The sequence below is a fragment of the Gaeumannomyces tritici genome (genome assembly GCF_000145635.1).
Source record: "Gaeumannomyces tritici R3-111a-1 unplaced genomic scaffold supercont2.6, whole genome shotgun sequence".
NCBI lineage: Eukaryota > Fungi > Ascomycota > Sordariomycetes > Magnaporthales > Magnaporthaceae > Gaeumannomyces > Gaeumannomyces tritici.
In genome coordinates, this window is record NW_008804550.1 from 1,536,497 (window position 1) to 1,554,351 (window position 17,855).

The window sequence follows — 17,855 nt, forward strand, 5'->3', positions numbered from 1 at the left end:
TCGACGGGGATCAAGAGAGACCGCAAAAGGGGCTCGCTCTCTCCATGTCATCCGTCGGAATAACAAAAAAAAAAGAACAGATGGGGGTATATAAAATGATCAAAAGAAGGAACCCGCTGGGCACTCTGCTTCCACTTGCCCGCGCGGGTTCGGAAGCCGAAGAGAAAATGCCAGTCAAGAGATGAAGTAAAACAAGGGTGCGTTGGAGGAAGGCAGCGAGGGAGAGGTAACACCCGGGCTCAGGTGAGACTTGGGGTGCAGAGGGGGGAGGAGAAGGGAAGACAAGGACAAACCCCACAAGCAAGGCTCAACACCAGCCCCCAAAACACCGCACCAGCACCGATCTTATCCTCAACCGGTTTTGCCTGCTCTTCTAGATCTATCCGGCTCTCGGTATCTCCCTTCGCCAGTCCTTCACCTCCTCCATCGTTTAGCCGTCAACTAGGAGGCTTGAAAGAATAAGAACAGGAATAAGAAAACAAAGCCCAGCTCCGAGCGCGCCGATCCATGGTTATTTTGGGGGAAAAAAAGTGTGTTGTAGTTTTTTGTTTGTCTCCGGTTGCTTTTGTGTAGCCCGATGCGCCACCTTGGAGTCCATTCCACCTCCTCAAATCCCTACTCGTTGGCGTGAGCGACTACCGTCTCGCCGATACGCTCATTGCCAGATGCAGACGTATGTCGGCCGGGCTTCAACGGGTGACGAGGGGCCACAATGCTGCGAGCAATTTAGCCCTTGGCTTCTTTGTTCGTGTGCTCCGCGAAGCCTGACTCGGTCCGAAGAGAAGGGACTGCATTTACCCCTGAACAGAAATCAGACGAAGATAAAAAATAAAAATAAAAGGGGAAACATGGAGCAGAGTGGGAAGAGGGGGGGAAAATAGGGGAAATGTGGCCGAGGTTGGAGACCATGCAACCCAACGAGAGAAAGAAGGACAAAAAAGAACGCGGGACCTGTCTCGCAAAATGCAAGAGTGGCGCCCGACGATCCTTCTCCCGTGTGCTGTTCATCCCTCCATCCATCAGTATGGCAAGAATGCCATATATATCTAAAGCCGAAGCCCCGAGTACAAAAGTGTTGAACATGTGAGAAGAGAATTTGGAAATAATAAACGAGAAATGCGGCTCCTCCACCGTGCCTCGCAAGCCATCGAGGCCCGCGTCTCCTCTCCCCTGCCCACCATCGCTGCAAAAAAGAGCATGGCGGAACATCCTCTTCACCCGTCCACCAACTCCTCCTGCTCCTCGTCCCCTCTGGTAAAAAGAAAAGACATAAAACGTCGTTAGCCTCGTGGGCAAGTCTTGTTTCGCGTGGCTTTTTTTTTTTGCAGAAAATCAGGCTGTTAACGGGCGTGACGCTTTAAAAGTTGCGGGTTGGGAAAATGGCGGCGTCTTTCCCATTCCTTTTCCTATTCCCTTTCGGGTCTTTCTCATTCCTTTTGGGCATTCCAATCCGCTTTAAAACGTTCGTCATCACTCGTTTCGTCTGTTCTGTCGAAGCCTCAAGTCTTGATCGTGACTAAACTCTCAACTACTGCGCGACATGGCTTGTTGGGAGCCTCGGGGTCGAGGCCGCCATGGCAGGAACTGCCTGAGTGTGGCCGTCCATGTCGTGAGGTCAACTGCCTCGTTGCCCAGCCTAGCAGTCCCGGAAGTGTGCGTGGGTGCTGGGCTTGACGACTGCAAGGTCGGTCTCAGGTGTTGCTGGGAACATTGGTGTTTGGCACCGATGGGTACAGGTTCAGAATCTGACCCTGGAGCTGACTGAAACCGCTGAGAGAGCTGCGACTTCTATGTCGCGACCTCGGTTGGCTCAAGCACTTGAACCGATACCTGCGCATGTGGAGGATTATTGGGTAAGCCTCTCTTCTCAATATCCTCGCCTCCCTTTCACAACACTCAAACGCCAGTCTTGAAGATGGGGATAGCCATACGGTGACTGCGGCGGATCTGAAATCCTACGAAGTTGCTGCTTAAGCTGCTCCTCTGGGGACTGGTGATGCGATGTAGCGTTTGACGCCGGCGAGCCAGGCACCGAGGGCGTCCCGGGCATGTGGTGGGATATGGAACCGCGGGATGCGGGGGGCGTCGACGGCACGTGGTGCGTCAGAGGGCTCATCGGGGGAGGCGTCGTCGGGTTCATCGTGAGACCTGGTGTCGTGAATACAACATCGGCCGGGCCGCCAAACGGTCCGACTATTCGAGACTGGTCAGAACAAGCCGAACTGGCCGCCGCGACGCCTGAGGTGCCCTTACCTTGCGATGCGGGACCCATCGGGCCAATGGCGCCAAGCGGGCCCATCGGGCCAATGGAGCCCAGAGGCAAGGGGCCAAACATGTTCATCGACTCCAGCGGGCCCAGAGGGCCGATGAAGGGCTGCCACACAGGGCTGAACTGGGGTCGCATGTGCATGGGTGCTGTCGTGGGAGACACGGCCTCCCACGGGTCCATCAGGCCAAGGGATGACTCGGGGAAGTACGAGGGCGGCGGCGGTGATGCCTCCGGCAGCATGGGGGACGTTGCTGAGAGATCAAGAGACAACGACGAGGGCGACTGCAGCACCGAATCAGGCTGGGGATTCGGGAACCTAAACGTGGTGTTAGGAGAGAGCTCGTCCTCGACGCCGCCGTCGCTGTAGTTCAGGTGACGCGCGGGCTTGCTCAACCCCATGAGGCCACCCCCAAGCGTGAAACTGTTACCGCGTCGATGGACGCTAGCTCGCGCCTTGGAGGTCGACATCATCAGCTGCGACCGCAGGCTGCCTTCGTAGCCATTCGTAAAACCGCCCCAGGTGGCGTAAGGGGTGCGGTACTTGGACGAATCCCTGTTATTCTGGACCTGGAAGTAGGGGTACTTGTGGGAGACGCCTGGGGCTTGCGAGGCTTGCTGTGATGTCTGCTTCTGCGACGTTTGTTGCGGCAACTGTTGCTGAAGTTGCATCTTTTGCTGTTGCTGCTGCACGTACGGGGGAAGTGGCACTTTGGACTGCCGGGGAGCGGGCTGACTGTTCACTCCGATAGTCTTTGCAACACTGCTGTGAGAGGACGCAGGCAGAGAATTCCGTCTCTGGATGACGCCGGCACTTGGCTTGCTCCATGTCCTTGGAGGGGGCGGGCCAAGGGGGGCTCCAACAGCCGGGCGAGCCGTCGGTGGAGTTTGGCTGGGAGGTGAGATTGCAGAAGCTGAAGATGAAGAGGTGAGGAGTGAGAGTGAGGGCTTCTGGGAAGACGAAGGGGTGGCGATGGGCGTGATGGGCGAGGGCGTGACGGCGGCGACCGGGGCAGGGCTGGGGGCGGGTGCAGATGAGGTTTTGAACCGTGAATCGGCTGTCGGGATAGCGGAAGGCTGGGAAGCAGGAAGAGTGGGAGGAGGCATAGCCCCCTTGGGTACAAACGACTGAGGGGCAAAGGAAGAGGTATCATAGGCCGACTTGCGCGGCTTGTACACATACGGCTTCTCCGTCTTGAGAGCGCCGGGCGGTAGTTTGGGCAGCGGGATCGGGGTATATGACCTACGCGGCTCAGCCGATGACGACGGGACAGACGGACGCCGCGCGGGAGGGGGCCGAGGGATCGTATCGAGGAAGTTGCTTTTGGGGTTGTGCCGAGGCAACACCGGGTCCTCAGTGTACTGGGCGCGCAGGTCTGTCGAAGCCATGCCCAAGTAGTGCCAGACATGCATCTCCTTGCCCAAGTCAACCGCAACCTGCTCGGGGTTCTTGCACACGTCCTTCTCGCACGTGTGGAACTCGGCCCACTTGAAGCCGTCGATGAAGACGTCATCGGCGCGCGGACGCTCCTCGCCCATGCGGCGCGTGGCGTGGATCTCGGCCTTGGCTTTTGTGGACGTCGGCATCGGCAGGGCATTGCGCGATGCCTTGGGCAGCCTGAACTCGGACGGGTCGGGCAGCAACAGCCACTTCCACCCCACCTCGACTCGGTCGCTATCCTGAGTTAGTCCTCTGCTCTTTCTATTGCCGTGAGTCGAGTTGTCGTACCCGTGTGGAACGATGTCCAGAAGTAGTGTCTCTTCGTCGTGTCTGTTTTCGACCACTACTCCGGCGAAAATATCCCCACGGTAGTATTGAACTTGGCATATCGCGCCCTTCTCAAGGGCCGCCGCGCTCTCTCGGACGCGCGCGTTGCTCTCGAGCGCGTATCCGTCCAGCTTCTTGTCTCGCTTGACGCGGTGAAATCGACAGCTGAACTCGAAGGCCTGCTCCTTGTATTCAGTACCATCCTCACCAAAAATGGGCACCTCAGCCTCCTCGACAAAGACGCCGGCTGCCGCGGCGCACGTGCCGTGGTACGACCTCGGGCACTTCTTCTGAGAGCACTGGAAGCACGCGCCCCTCTTGGAGCGGCAGTACAAGCACTTGAGTTCCAGGCGCGCCTTGCTGATGTTGGCCACGTTGGCCACCGTGTCCTGGCCATCCACAGTCTCGATGTACGGTTCGGGAAGATAAAGCGCACAAAGACGGTGGGCTTTGCGTCCATCGTCCGTCGGCAGAATCTCGGAGCCCGGGATGTTGTTCGGGCACAGACAGCACGGGGGTTCCACATGCGACTTGATGCGGAGCCGAATCTTCTTGACCTTGGGCCGGCCCTCGATGTCATCACCGGTTCGCTTCCTTTTGCGGCCCGGGGCCCTGACCCGTACAACAATACCCGAAGGAGGAGTGGGCAGGCCGGCCATGGCCACATCGTTGTCTTCATCTTCGTCGTCATCGTCATACTCGTCCTCCGTCTCCTCGTACTCGGTGCTCTCTCCGCGGAGCTTCCGCTCAATCTCGTACACGTCAACCCAGACGCTGTCCTGGGCCTGCGCGCATTCGCACTTCTTGGCGATCTTTCCCATTGGAAGCCAGGTGTCCAAGGCAAAATTGACAGCCTCTGCGCAGTTGTAGCCGAGATTGTAGCCCGAGTGGTACCCGTATGGATACGTGACCACGAACTCGCCAGGGTAGGAGACGCACTTGTTCACCTTGATGTTGTAGTGCTGCTGCAGGTGAGCAGGGGAGATCAAGAAGGCCTTGTGGCGCAGAAATTGGTCGCAGGCCTTGGCATCGGTAGGCCAGATGCTCCTCATCGCCGCCTCGAACCGGCGCGCATCGCCTTGGGAGATGCTGTACCACTGCTTCGGGGCGCCGAAGTGGAGGTAGTTGATGCTGTAGAGGTCAACGTCCTCCAGGTGCCAGGCGAACGTGGCCTTCCACATGCCCAAGTAGAGGTAGGCAGTGTTGACTCCAGGAACCTTTGTCCCAAGGATATCCAGCAGGTTCGGCAGCTTGTTGAGGTTCCAAAGATCGGTCGATTCGTGGAACAGTGTACCAGGCAGATCAGCACCGTAGAGCGGCTGCGCAAAGGTGAGAGTCTTCCAATACGTGCGCTCCAGTTCCTCGCAACGCTCCGGCGTGTAGTCCGAAATGTCCATGTGGTAGTCCCAGTCTTTGAATGCGGCCTCGTCAATGACGGCCGAGCCCTCGCGCCTGACGTACTTGCGACGGGCCGAAGTGGATTGGATCTGGGGCTTGGCCTGTCTGACGCCTCCCATGCGGCGAGGCACATTGGACAAGACCTCATCGTCCTCATCCTCCTCAATCTTAATTCCCGGCTCGGTCTCGATGGTATCGGCAACTGAGTCCTCCTCGGCATTGGGGGACTCGGGCGTCATTGGCCGCGGCTCCGGCTCGGCGGTGGACTCGTTCCTGGAGCTAGCAACGCTCCTCCCTCGACCGCGACCCCGGCGGCCGGCCCTGCGGCCGCGGGTAGGCTGCGCGGAAGACGTCGACGTCGTCGTCGTCGCCGCCGTCGCGGACTTAGTCTTGGGCTTGGGCTTGGGCTTGGGCTTATCGGCGTTTGCACGACGCTCACCCCTGCGCGCAGGAGGCTGGTGCTCACTCTGGTCACAGAGCTGTCTCCATTGGGGAAGGTTGTAGGAACGCTGGTGCAGAATGTTGACTTGACGGTAGGTCCCATTGGATCCCATGATGTCTTGTTTGATGGGTTCTCGCACTCGAATAGTCTTAACAAGATCATCAATCGGGGGCAGCGAATCTTTCCACTCCTGAGGGGGGATGATCTTGATAATTCCAGACTTCATGCCATAGGAATCGACTTCTGCCATCTGCGAGCATAGCGACAGGGTAGTTAGCATGTGCTTTATCGGAGCGCCGAGGCTCAGTGCAGCTCAATGTGTGAGCGAAGGTGAGAAGTGCCACGTCTGGGTTTTCACTTCAGGCTAGGCTCTAACGACTGATTTCCGGGCCGAAGGTTGGCACTACATACAAAGCGCTTAAAGTCCCGGAACTGTACCATGGTCGGACGGAAGACAGGAACGGTGCCGGACCATTCGGCCGGGAGGACTGGGCCGATGTCATCGTCTTCAGGGTTGGGCTGAGGCTCAGCCGGGGCATCAGCCTCGGGCGCATGGGGTGGGGGGATAGGTGCATCGTCTGGCTGGAGGTCGGCAAGGGTGTCATCGAGGTCGCTGAGCTCCGAGTCGCTGCCGTCGAGCTTCATGGCATTGTTGCTGTCGGGCGGCGAGTGGAGGCCGGTGGGCTTCGCAGCGGCCGGGGCGACGACGGCGATTGTGTCGGCCGACGGGACGTGGTCGGCGTCTTCGCTGGACATGATCGCGGCGAGCAAGGTGGTAGTTCGGGGTGCTCACAGGCGACCAATGCCCGACGCAGGGGGGCCGGGATTTGGATGGGCGGCGCGACTCCCTCCAGGCCGACGGTGGTGGGCGAGGCTGTTATTTTGGTCGGCGTCTCAACTGGCTCGGGCGCGAAAATCACGCAGGAAGGGAAGGCTGGGCTGGGCAGAGGCAAGCGCTGGCTGCTCGAGAGCAACGCAGGCAGCTCTGTCGGGGCGTCGATTTGGGTTTGACAAGCGCAGGTAAGCTCGGGGAGGGTTTGGTGTGGTGTGGTTTGTCACAGAGGCAGCCCTGTGCAATGCAGTGATGCGATTGATGAATGGGCTGGCCTGTGCTGCTCAGTGGTGCCTGCCCGTGGTGGCAGCTTTGCTTGCTGGGAAAGGTCAACTGCGGTGGTGGTGGTATGTGCGTCGCCTTGGTGTGTGTGCCTTCCCCAAATGCTCTGCTCCGTCGCTAACGCAGCCCAGCCAGGGTGCACGCAAAGCAGTGGGTCGATTCCTGTGCAATCTGAGCTGAGGGGACGAGTTGGAGAGCTGCTGCTGGGTCTGCCTGCGAGGTCCAAATCCAGTCGCAGCCCACGATTTGACGGGATTAATGGAGAAGGCAAGCAGCAGCAAAAGCGACGAGAGCGCACACAACACAGGAGCGACTGCAGCAGCTAACCAAGCGCAGGGCACATCCTGCACCTAGCACGCACACAGTCGCCGATTCGCGCACTGTCGCAAAACCTGGCCAGCCCGCAGGTTTCCGCTTTGGAGGCCAGCCGAATCTTAGTCCCTCGCAAAGTGGATGCCCAGTGTATCAACTGCGAAGGCTGAACCGGACCGGGGATGGCGCCAACGATGGTCTGTTATGGCTACTGTCCCTGAGATGGAGGCCGTCTTTCCTCGCGGAGAGGGAACAGCGTCCTGGCAATGGCTCTAAAGGGATGTGTCCGGGCAATGTGCAATGGGCAATGGGGCGTGCAAATTCAACATTGCACACACCTTCCTATCTCCATTTTGGGCGCGAAAAAATATTTTCTTTGGTTTTCATGACCACGCAGTTTTGCACTCCAGGCCACCCCTGACATAAAATTGTGATTTTGTGCCAATGTTCAATTTCCTTCCTTTTCTCCATTCCCCTTCTCCTTTTGCCTTCTCCACAAGTGACATCCCCGACACGATCGAGGCTTGCAGCGAACTCCATGGAAGCGCCAGGAGCCTCCGTCGCCATGTACGGGATGTTTGGCCTGGGGATGCCCGAGATACAGAGACACACCTGCCCCTTTTCCGTCGTTCGCCTGCCTGGGCCGTTAGATAAATGGGCGCGGCGTCGGCGACGGCACCCTTGATGTACATTTGCCACACAAAGCCGCAGGGAATGTACGCCAGATTTTTCCCAAAGAGACGGTGGTTGGTGGCCGGGGGGATCGTCTGCCCTGGTCAAAACGGGACGGGAGCCTGCCCTCTGGCGCAACCAATGCCTGGGTGCCTGGCTGCCCGTGTAGCGCGAAAGAGTGCATGTTGATGTCGAGAGGCGCCTCGCTCTGCGTAGTGGACCCGCTTGCCTGCTCCCCACGTCGTCATATCACGGCGCATGGATGCTCACCGCCCCCGATCACACACACACTCGCACACACACCCACCCTCCCACTCTTCCTCCCCACCACGGGAGGTGGATGGGCTCGGAAACGAGGGGTCCAGCCCAGTGCGCCTGCCGTGAGCGCATCGCCGAGGGAGCATATTTTCTCTTCTCCCTCCCAAATGCCGCAGGTGAGACTCCGAATGGAAGGCAGCCCGCCCATGTTTCAAAAATTATGGAGTTGCATGGCCTCCTTTTCCGTCAGCAAATACCAGTTGCTTTGCCCAAAATCAGCCCGGGCGAGCTGGGGCAGGCTGGGAGTGCGGGAGCTGCCTCGGGAGGTCGGTAGCCTCGGGCAGGCTGCGGGCCATGGTTGCTCCTATCACGGAGCATCTCCGGCAGATTTGGGCGACAACCACGAGCAGCAGCTGGGTAGCCGCACCACACACCATGCATCCAGATACCCATCCTTCTTTGCACAGCATGCCAGCAACCGCTGGTGTCTGTCGCCCAAGGTTCCACGGATCATGAGATCCAGATCCGACGTCAACGAGTAGGGGCTGGGAACTCTAGAAGAGTAGCGGGCAACAATAAGAAGCAAAGTAATCGAGCAAGGTAGGGGGGAAACGGTCTGTCTCGTGTCTGCCCGCCTGCACATCACCACTAGTGTCGCCATCGATCGGGGGGGTTTGTTGGAGGGGTCGACACTCACTCCCTCGCGATTGTTGCTTTTGCTAGGCCCGACAATGGCCGCCGCAAATATCTTTTTCTTCTCTCGGATTTCTTTTCCCTTCTCTTCTCCCGTTCTTCCCATCTCCTATTCGACACGGTTGGCATTGCAGCTGCAGCGTTGTGTTGTTGCTCAATATTCCGTCTAGTTGCCCCTCCATCCCCCCCTCCTTTCCTGTTCGCTGTCGCTGCGCAATATCAAAAATTTTCTCTGCTGCGTCTCGTGAGCACCAATGACAGGCCTGTCGTGGCTGTCAGGTTCTTCGTTTTTCCACCCTCGGGCCAGACCCAGCCCAAGGTGCAGCTGCAGTGCCGACTCGAACCGCGTCGACCCTTGGCCCAAGGACCCAGGCCGTGCGGGTGGGGCGTGGCCGTGGGCGGGTCTGGGGACTCCACCACATGTACAAAGCAACAGCAGGGCCTGCTTCCAACTCTTGGTCGGAGCCAATGCACGCCACGGCGGCCTGCGTCCTGCCTGAGGCGGCCTGAGGCATTTGGCGCCCGATCTGAGTCACGGCATCTGGAGTTGGTGTGCGTCGGGCGTCGCTGGCCATGTTCAGGCTAAAGTCCCCTGTCTGGGCGAGGACATGGAAGCCTCAACATGGCTGCGCTGCACGTCACTAGCACGTGCCAAGTATAGCCCCGAGGTGACGAAGCAGGAGCCCCAGCCTCGACGTCTGTGCTCAGGATTTTGCTCGTCGGAAATGCGACGCGGCTGAGCTTATCGTCGGTTGGCTCCGTCTTTGATGCGCCGACGAACCACCAACCCTATTAGTACCTCGGTAACTCACTGTGCCAGGTCAAGCCAAAGGATGGATCGGATGCGAGGCCTCTTCTCGCACCCATCAATCTCCAGCCCATCACCCCGTCTTGTCCTCTCCAGTTTCTGAATCACGCTTATCATCAAGCGAAGGGCGATGGGCCAGCGCGCAATGCAGTGACGCAGGTAGAAAAGTGTCCACCTTCCTCAAACGTCCGAGCCTGGGCGCCGGGCCGGCTACAGGGGTCCTGGACCGCACGGGACTTTTCGAGGGGACCTTTCGGCCGGAGGAGATGGTGTGTCACCTCATTCCGCTCGGAGGCCTTTTGCGTGCGAGGGCCGCTTCGGACCGTTGCGCATCGTGATTTTGTTATATCTTGCCTTGGCTATGCGGTGACCACGATCTTCAGAAGATGAAGGGACAACCCCTGCATTTCCTTTGCGATCGTCCTCAAAACCGGGATCGCGCATTGCGACGATTCTAGATATGCACTGACAACACCCCCATTCCTCCTCAACATCACTTATAATCCGTATAGTGTATATGATTCCATGTTATGTCGCCGTTGGAGAAGGATGCATTTATCCCGTGGGAATACCCTTCAAGGTGCTCTGTCCGCCTAACCCTAGGCGCCAAGCGCTTGCACTTAGGGAGCTCGAAAGCTACCTGCGCGATAAGAGCCATAATCCACACCCCAGTCGGGCACAGAGCTTCATAGAGACGTGAAGCTAGTCTCCTAAGCTGGGCAAGTTGCTCAAGCAGGGGTTTGCACTGGTTCATAAGGTAAAAGGAAAATACCAACAGGAACCAGAACAGGAAACAGGAATAAAAACAAGTGAGTAAATAGGGCAGGAAAGAGGACAGGACACTGGAGAGGAAATAAAACAGGAAATATAATAAGGAAACATGACAGGACAACAAGACAGGAAATAGGCGCATAAGACATATTGGCGACGTCAGAAGCGGAGATAGCCTCAAATTACAGGTTATTGAGTATTCATCATTAATCTGACCATCAGGCCCCTAGTAGAACAAATTCCGGGCGCTCCAGTTGGTAAATCGGCGGAATTGCCCCCAGATCTTATACTGAATGAACGAGGCCATTCACAATTCACCGCGTGCTTCTCCGCAATATCATCACCTCCTTCCTCCCTTCTGCGTCCCAGCTTTCCTCCAAGCCACGTAACAGCCTTTCTCCTTCTGACCACGTTTTCGGCTTCACGCGGCGCGCTTCCACCACATGACCGACCCCAATATATCTCGTGGGTTTATGGGGGAGTGTTACAGCACACCCGAGGCAAGAGAGGAATTGCGCTTCATGGCATCCGCACTGCGACACCGTATCGCCATGCAGCGGATGTCCAGGCGGTTGATGGACAGGGAGCGGATGGTCGCGCAAAGCCGCCGACAAGCTCCTGTCGTGCAGATTCCCGTAAAGCACGAGCCACAAGAACCCAAAGGCTCGAGGGAATCAACCATCTCCCGGCTGGAGAAACTGCCGGCGGAACTGAAGACGGAAATCTGCTCGTATCTGGACTATAAATCTGTCCTGAATGTTTCGATGACGAGCAGGCGACTGTAAGTACCACTTCGGTTCATTCCGACCGCTCCCTCACGTCGAGCTCATCTGACACAGACCGCCGCCGCCGCCACGACAGCCACTACGACATCGGCCCAGCACGGTGCACCTACAACGTCAAGACCGAGTTCCTCCTCCGCGCCCAGGAATTCAGAAAGCACAGGCCTACAGGGGTGTACGAGTATAAGGACAGACAAAAGAAGCCCGGCGAGGTCCTGCGCCGGCTGGTCATGACACCCTCGGGGAGGTATGGGAACCTGGCGTGTTTCCGCTGCAACGTGGTCTTGGCGGCCGAGGAGTTTTCCCGGCACCAGCGCAGCAGGTCGAGGCTCTCCCGGTTCTGCTTGAAATGCGGCCGCGCCGCCTCCCTCAAGAACCTAGCGCTCGGCCCGGAGATGAAGCGGCGCTCTAGGGCTTCTGGAGAGGCCACGGGCGCCAGCGAGTAGACTGGGTGTGGCTCCTAGCAGCGAAGGTCACTCGGCAGTTGGGGGAAACAAGGGGGCTACAGGGATTGGAGGACGTCGGGGGAGGCGTTGACATTGCGATGATCTTTGGAGTTTAAGCGGGGACATATCGTCGACCTGATAGCAGATGCGGTGCACATATTTCTGGAGTTTTGAGCGGTGGTACTTCTTCTTTCCCATTTTAGCAGGATCATTTAAAAGTAACTTGCGAGGTAGTAATACGATTTCAACCCACATTCGAATGGGGAATCCGGACATTCGAACAGCTCCTCGCTTGGCAAAGATAATGGGGAATGGACAAGGCTACAGAAGCACGCCCGCCATAAAAACGATGGCAGTCTCATCTAAACAATAGAAACGCTGCTAGTGATTTCAGGACAGGTCCCAGGGAAGTAGGAAGCAAAAGAGGAAAAAAGATAAGAATGAAAACAAGAAGAAAATAGGAATGGCAGTAGGAAAAGACGCAATAACGAAATCAGAGGAAAACCAGGAATGACAATAGGAATGATAACAGGAAGGAAGATAAGGGCAGGAAAGCTTACGGCGCTAGCAATTCTACTCAATCCTTGGGACCTGTCAGACTGCCATCTTGTTTGTGGTGGGCATGAAAAGGACAAATTTAGGTGAGTCGATGCAACGGAAAGGAATTCGAGGTTGAGATGCCATATTTTACAAAGCGTCGTTTCGGGGTCTCAGGGCAACAACAGATGTCGAAACACGGTCCAATAATGGGGGCGGATATGGTACTGTAGCGTTGAGAGGTCGCAACGGCGCAACTGCAGAGCCCCTTCATCGGTGCCGCTATCGCTTTATAATCCCAACAGAGGCGATTCCTTCCTGTCGTGTTGTCGCGTTTTATTGACCCCTGTCGCGTCACGCGGGTATCGGCTCGGTGGTAGCCCTAAGGTACCTGGGTGCCTGGCTGCATCCCTTGGGTTGTGGAGGGTCCGCGTCTTGTTTCAAAAGAGCCGCGCTAATGGACAGCTGGGCCACACACAAGACGCAACCTCGCACAGCCCCCAGCCTGTGGAGGGCTAGTGAGGCTGGAGGGAGCTCCCGGATTGGTCGGCGGGGGCTTGTTTGCGTCATAATTGGATAAGCAACCCGGAACATCTACCGGCCTATCACGGCGTGATTCGGCCAGGCTCGAATCTAAGAGCACTGGGCTAGGAGGCGGACCCACCAATGAATGTTTTGGGAGCCTTCTCAAGTTATCAAATGGCGTCAACTCTTGTCTCATATCTGCCATAATGTACCACAAGCATCGCCGTCATTTTCTCCTCGGCCCTTTTTCTAGCCGCCACGCATCCAGAAGACGGACAAGAAAACCCCCGGCTAGCGGCACTGCTTCGCGACGAAGAAGCGGGCCCACAAAAGGCACGACTCGCCCAGCGCCAAAGTCAGGTGGCAAAAGCGTCCAAGATGGGATGCTGGGGTGGGCTTGTCATGAATGCTTCAGGGCCGTTGGCGTGTTGAGCTTATTGGCCCGCGCAGGCCTTGGTTGACGTACTCCACTCCCCGTCGGCAGTGCGTCGATGGATCTGCTGCATGGATGCGGAAAGAAGGAAAGGAAAAAAACAAAGCACGGAGGAAAAAAAAAAGGGCAAGGAACAAGCAAGAAGGGGGGCAACGTTGCGCTACGTGTGGTGGTGTGTCAAAAGGGGCTCGAGGGAACGCTGCCGACACAGACACCCGCGCGACGGCCCTATTGCCCTATTGGATGCCCTATTGGATCACGCGGCTTCACCATTTCTTCTCGGAGCGGTTCATCTGATATGCGAATCCCGACGCTTGCTTGGAGAACGGCGCATTTCCGTCCGAAGCACGACCCCTGTGGCTCCTCCGGGAATAAAGCACACCATATCAGGTCGTATTTGTGCTCTCAGACAAACGGTGTCTGTTGGTGTCGGCTCGACTCGCCCGCCATCGCGCTGCTGCCGTGAAGTCTGATCTGTGCTCGCCAGGCCCCCCCTACTGTGTATATCGATCGACGGGGTATTAATAGAACCAACAAGAGGTCGCTTCGACACACGCCGTGGGGCCCTGCTCGGGCGGGCCCCTGCCCTGCACAGCGCAGCCCCCCGCCAGTGGCAGGCTCAGGAAGGGCCGCTGTGGCAAGCAATGTGGAGAGCACCTCGCACCGGCCGATGGGAATGGGTAAAACTGCCACCCGCGCTGGCCCTGTCATCACCGGGCAGGGGGTTTTGTTTCATGGTTCAGGCCACATCCGCGGCGGTGCTGGGTGCTCAATCGCCCCTGGATCATGGCTACCCCCGAGACAATTTAATTGATACACCAAAAGGAAGCATGTTATTTACAAAGCAGTTTCCCAGCGAAAAGCCAATTTAGAAATTCACAAAATATCAAGTACCAAATACATAAGCAATAGTTTTAAATAGCATTTTTCTTTAAATTTTTATAATTTTCCTGAAGTTTATACATTTGATTGTTTTTTGCTTGCCGGAGGCTGTTGAGTCGATGTATCAGTTAAATTATCTTGGAGGTGATGGCTTCCCCTCCACTACAGGCGCGTTCTTGTTCGCATTGAAACGAGTGCGGGTAGCCTGCCATGGGTGCCCGGTCCGCCTCCAGTCAAGGAGCTTGATACTTGGGCAGGTATATACCCGCCTTTCTGGAATCACGATGGCAGCAGGAATCTGCTGGGAGTTCCTCTGCCCAAGTCAATATTCAATTTGACCCAGACAACTTCTTTTTTGATACCGAGTTGGCGGTATCACTTCTCCTTTCACTTCTTAATCTTTTCTTTCTCTGCTTCTTATGGCTGGGCCAGTGGCCGTTTTCTTATCCCCTTGAACAACCTGACCAGCATCTGTTGCAGGCGCCAGCAGATCGGAAAATAACACAGGATTGGAAGCACACTTGGACGACAACTGAGCATTGGGGCTGTTGTATTTTTGACCGTTTACTCGGTTTTCATTCATTCTCAACTGGATCTAGCTTTACAAAATGGCAGTCGAGTCAAGGGGCTCGACGAGCTCGAGGCTCGGCCGCAGCCTCATGGCGGTGCCGTTTTTTCTCCTTCTTGGCACCATCGTTATACTGATGCGGAACGGCGGGGAAACCGATGTGTTGGGTCAGATATCAAGAAGGGTAGGCAGCGATGACCGGACCGGGGTGGTCAACGATTTCGGCCCCTGGCGGGAGACGATCGAGACCTTCATATCGCCCGAGACGGCCGATGCGATCGAGCGTGATCGTCAGCTCCGCCGCAGTGTTGGTGCCGCTGTCGACTTCACCCGCGGCCTGACCAAAGATCTCGCCGAGCGCTTCGAATTGCCCTCCCTGATGGAAGCCTCGGACAGCCTCGCACTGGTCAGGAAGAACCTTGAGGGCGGCGGCACCAGGGGCACACCGACGACTCCCGGCTCCCCGTCACTCAGCAAGCGCCAACAGCTCTTCCCTAGCGTTTCGGGCCTGCCAGGAATCCCGGGGATCACAGCGCCACTATTCGGGGGTTCCACAAAACCTGATGCGACAAGGGATGCGAATGCACCCGCGACATCAACGGAAGCATCAGGCGGCGGCCTGCTCGCGGGCCTGGGCAACAAGGCGCTTGACGCCATCCTGTCACCGCTCAAGGATGCCGTGAGCGGTATCACCAGTAACCTGGCCGGCGCCGGCATGTTTTTGGGTATCGGTATCGGCGCCGGCGCAGCGCAGGGCCTCAACCTGTCGTCTGCTGACTCGATCAACAAACTCGCCGCCAAGATTGCCGCCGACAACGGCCATAAAGCCACGGGGCTAAACCCCACCATCCAGAGCCTGGGCCAGGGCGCATCGGCTGCCATCATCGGGGCCCTCAACGTCACGGGTGGCGGCGGAGGCGGCGGCGCCCTGAAATCTTTCAACATCACGTCGCTGCTTGGCGGCGAGGCGCTGTCTAGCGTCGCTCTCAAGTTTGCCGATGGCCTCGGCTCTGGCGCCGCGTCCGGGCTCAAGCTAGGGGGCAACAACACACAGGTGGCAGCGCCGCCATCCGGATCCAAGGCCAGTGATGTGGCGGGCGCCTTCGCCTTTGGCCTGACAAACTCGCTCACCCGGAGCGTGGATCTTTCGGGCGGGCTGTCTGGTATAACTGGCGGCAAGGGGCTGGATCTATCGGCGGTGGGAAATATATTCCCAGGTATCAACCTGGGCAGCGTAGCCCAGGGTTTCGCCAGGGGGTTTCTCCAAGGTGCGAGCGACTCGATCGAAGCCATGGGTGGCATCAAGTCTCTCATGAACGGGACGGCGCGCATCCCGACCACGGTGCCCAACGGCACCATCGGCTTCAACGACACAGTGGGCGGCGCCTCGAGCGGCTTCGGCCAGGGCCTCGGAGGCCAGGGTGTCCTGGTCGCGACGCAGCTTGTCGCCGAGGCCTTCCCCAACGTCGTCAGTACCAAAAGTTCCAACCAGGCTGGCGGCAAGGTGACAAGCCGTTCTCTCGACGTTGTCCTGCCGCGCCAGCTGGGTGGGGGCGGCGGCAACAACGGCCAGGGGGTCACGATCGGGTTCGGCCCGTCGCTGAACCTGTCGGCCATCATCAACGCGGCGACCGTCTCGAGCGGGCTACAGACGATCGTGGATCTGCTGCGCTGCGAAGGTATCAGCGGCTTTTTCCTGATCCTCTCGGGCCTGAAAAAGAGCGGCACCCTGCCGAATAAGTCGGGGGACATAAACACCACGCTGGGGCCAAACGTCACGGCCACCATCCGCGACATTATACCCAACGGCACCATTTCCTTTGTGAGTAGCGGCAACAGGTTCGAGATTGAGGGCCAGCTCCTCCTCAACGCGCTCGTGGGCTCCATATCCGAGGCTGCCGACGGTATCAAGATCAATGGCAACAAGCTTGTCACCTTTGCCGCCCTGCTGATCGTCCATAGTAAGACATCCCCTCCCCGCTCCCTCACCCTCCTGGCCCCTCTGGCCCTCGACACTGACGGAAGAAAAAAACAATGTACAGTCCTTATCGCGGTCCTCGTTTTCGTCGCGGTGCTCCCCCTGGCCATGGGCCTCGAGGGCGCGCGCAGCATCCTCTCCCGGGCGCAGCTGCCGCAGGCGCTGCCGCGGCGAACCCCGCGCTGGGTCGGGATCCTGTGGCTGTTCGTCACGGTGCCCTCGCTCGTCCTCATCGTGGTCTTTGGCGCCCTCGTCACCGGCGACAAGCCCGGCGGCCACTTCCGCACGACGCACTCCATCGTCGGCCTGATCGCCGTCATCCTGGGCATCCCGGCCACGGCGCTCTACTACGCCGACTCGCGGCTACCGGACCTCAAGGCGCGCATCACGCGTGCGCTGGGCGGCGGCGGCGGCGGCGACCAGGCAAAGGCAGAGGCGCGCTTCATCCTGCTGCGCGCGCTGTCGAACCAGGTCTTCCAGACGCTCGGCACCTCGGCCGTCCTCACCGGCTTCGCCGACCTGGCCGCCGTCTCGCTGTGTCTGACCACCGTCATCGTGTCCTTCGAAGCCGCCATCGCCGTCGGCTTCGCCATCGCGAGCGTCTCCAACGTCGGCCAGCTGATCGCCTGGCTCGACTTCTACATCGCCTGGCGCGTCTCGCGTAGCGGGACAAAGAACCAAGGCGGCGGTGGCAAGGTCTCGCCTTCCTCCGGGTCCGGCACCGACAGTTACGGCCGCGGCCGCGGCCCTCCGAGGGGACCCATCCGTGAGATGAGGAGGCTTTACAGCGAAAAGGTGTAGAGCATGTGTGTCTAGCTGTATTACCACTCATCTTGTATTCCTTTTTTTTTTCTGTTTTCTTTTTTCACCACTTTTTGTTGCTGTGCTGCGTGCTCCCTGTCTAGGGCAGCCGGCCTGCACTCAGGAAACGCGCTCAAGATTATCAAGCCCCCTCCCTTTTATATTCATATGTACCATCTTCTCACCCAACCCCCTGTATGTTTTATTGTTTACTTGTCTATACCTCGGTAGCTATATACCTAGTCAAATTAGCCTTTCTTTTCCTTGTTCGAACAAAATAAACCCCCTCTTCGCCTTTGAGTGAGCATAAATGCATCTCGGACTTCGTCACACGGCCGAGAGGCCAGAGCATACCATCCCTTCTGGCCGGGCACGCATGAAGGGGGGGGGGGGGGGGGGGG

General features: G+C 57.9%; 6 protein-coding genes across 6 annotated transcripts; 4 read left to right on the forward strand and 2 right to left on the reverse strand.

Moving 5' to 3' along the window:
• Nucleotides 1-20: 20 nt before the first annotated feature.
• GGTG_10896 (hypothetical protein) lies at nucleotides 21-7,077 on the reverse strand. The gene is made up of 4 exons (XM_009228774.1): nucleotides 6,286-7,077; nucleotides 2,254-6,124; nucleotides 1,932-2,193; nucleotides 21-1,830 (listed from the first exon to the last, which is right to left on the reverse strand). Exons 1-4 carry the CDS (start codon nucleotides 6,628-6,630, stop codon nucleotides 1,692-1,694), a joined length of 4,617 nt encoding a protein of 1,538 aa, XP_009227038.1. The 5' UTR covers nucleotides 6,631-7,077; the 3' UTR covers nucleotides 21-1,691.
• On the forward strand, nucleotides 6,972-7,470 carry GGTG_10897 (hypothetical protein; the record flags this gene model as incomplete). Its single annotated transcript, XM_009228775.1, has 2 exons — nucleotides 6,972-7,053; nucleotides 7,325-7,470. The coding sequence occupies 2 exons, from the start codon at nucleotides 6,972-6,974 to the stop codon at nucleotides 7,468-7,470; spliced, it is 228 nt and encodes a 75-aa protein (XP_009227039.1).
• Nucleotides 7,471-8,296: 826 nt separating this feature from the next.
• GGTG_10898 (hypothetical protein) lies at nucleotides 8,297-9,434 on the forward strand. Its single transcript, XM_009228776.1, has one exon. The coding sequence runs from the start codon at nucleotides 8,398-8,400 to the stop codon at nucleotides 8,770-8,772; it is 375 nt and encodes a 124-aa protein (XP_009227040.1). The 5' UTR covers nucleotides 8,297-8,397; the 3' UTR covers nucleotides 8,773-9,434.
• Nucleotides 9,199-9,498, reverse strand: GGTG_10899 (hypothetical protein; the record flags this gene model as incomplete). The annotated part of the gene is made up of 1 exon (XM_009228777.1): nucleotides 9,199-9,498. One exon carries the CDS (start codon nucleotides 9,496-9,498, stop codon nucleotides 9,199-9,201), a length of 300 nt encoding a protein of 99 aa, XP_009227041.1.
• Nucleotides 9,499-10,986: 1,488 nt separating this feature from the next.
• Nucleotides 10,987-11,957, forward strand: GGTG_10900 (hypothetical protein). Its single transcript, XM_009228778.1, has 2 exons — nucleotides 10,987-11,283; nucleotides 11,364-11,957. The coding sequence occupies exons 1-2, from the start codon at nucleotides 11,024-11,026 to the stop codon at nucleotides 11,728-11,730; spliced, it is 627 nt and encodes a 208-aa protein (XP_009227042.1). The 5' UTR covers nucleotides 10,987-11,023; the 3' UTR covers nucleotides 11,731-11,957.
• Nucleotides 11,958-14,269: 2,312 nt separating this feature from the next.
• On the forward strand, nucleotides 14,270-17,748 carry GGTG_10901 (hypothetical protein). Its single transcript, XM_009228779.1, has 2 exons — nucleotides 14,270-16,636; nucleotides 16,718-17,748. The coding sequence occupies exons 1-2, from the start codon at nucleotides 14,716-14,718 to the stop codon at nucleotides 17,452-17,454; spliced, it is 2,658 nt and encodes an 885-aa protein (XP_009227043.1). The 5' UTR covers nucleotides 14,270-14,715; the 3' UTR covers nucleotides 17,455-17,748.
• The last annotated feature ends 107 nt before the right edge of the window (nucleotides 17,749-17,855 follow it).

Bases quoted from the DNA above. Each gene is read 5' to 3' on its own strand.
- GGTG_10900 (XM_009228778.1), top strand. From the start codon at position 11,024: ATGGCATCCGCACTGCGACACCGTATCGCCATGCAGCGGATGTCCAGG. The intron at 11,284-11,363 runs GTAAGTACCACT...CCGCCACGACAG, and splicing joins TCGATGACGAGCAGGCGACT to CCACTACGACATCGGCCCAG.
- GGTG_10898 (XM_009228776.1), top strand. From the start codon at position 8,398: ATGCCGCAGGTGAGACTCCGAATGGAAGGCAGCCCGCCCATGTTTCAA.
- GGTG_10896 (XM_009228774.1), bottom strand. From the start codon at position 6,630: ATGTCCAGCGAAGACGCCGACCACGTCCCGTCGGCCGACACAATCGCC. The intron at 2,194-2,253 runs GTAAGGGCACCT...AGTCTCGAATAG, and splicing joins GATGGGTCCCGCATCGCAAG to TCGGACCGTTTGGCGGCCCG. The intron at 1,831-1,931 runs GTATGGCTATCC...CCACATGCGCAG, and splicing joins TCAGATCCGCCGCAGTCACC to GTATCGGTTCAAGTGCTTGA.
- GGTG_10901 (XM_009228779.1), top strand. From the start codon at position 14,716: ATGGCAGTCGAGTCAAGGGGCTCGACGAGCTCGAGGCTCGGCCGCAGC. The intron at 16,637-16,717 runs GTAAGACATCCC...AACAATGTACAG, and splicing joins CGCCCTGCTGATCGTCCATA to TCCTTATCGCGGTCCTCGTT.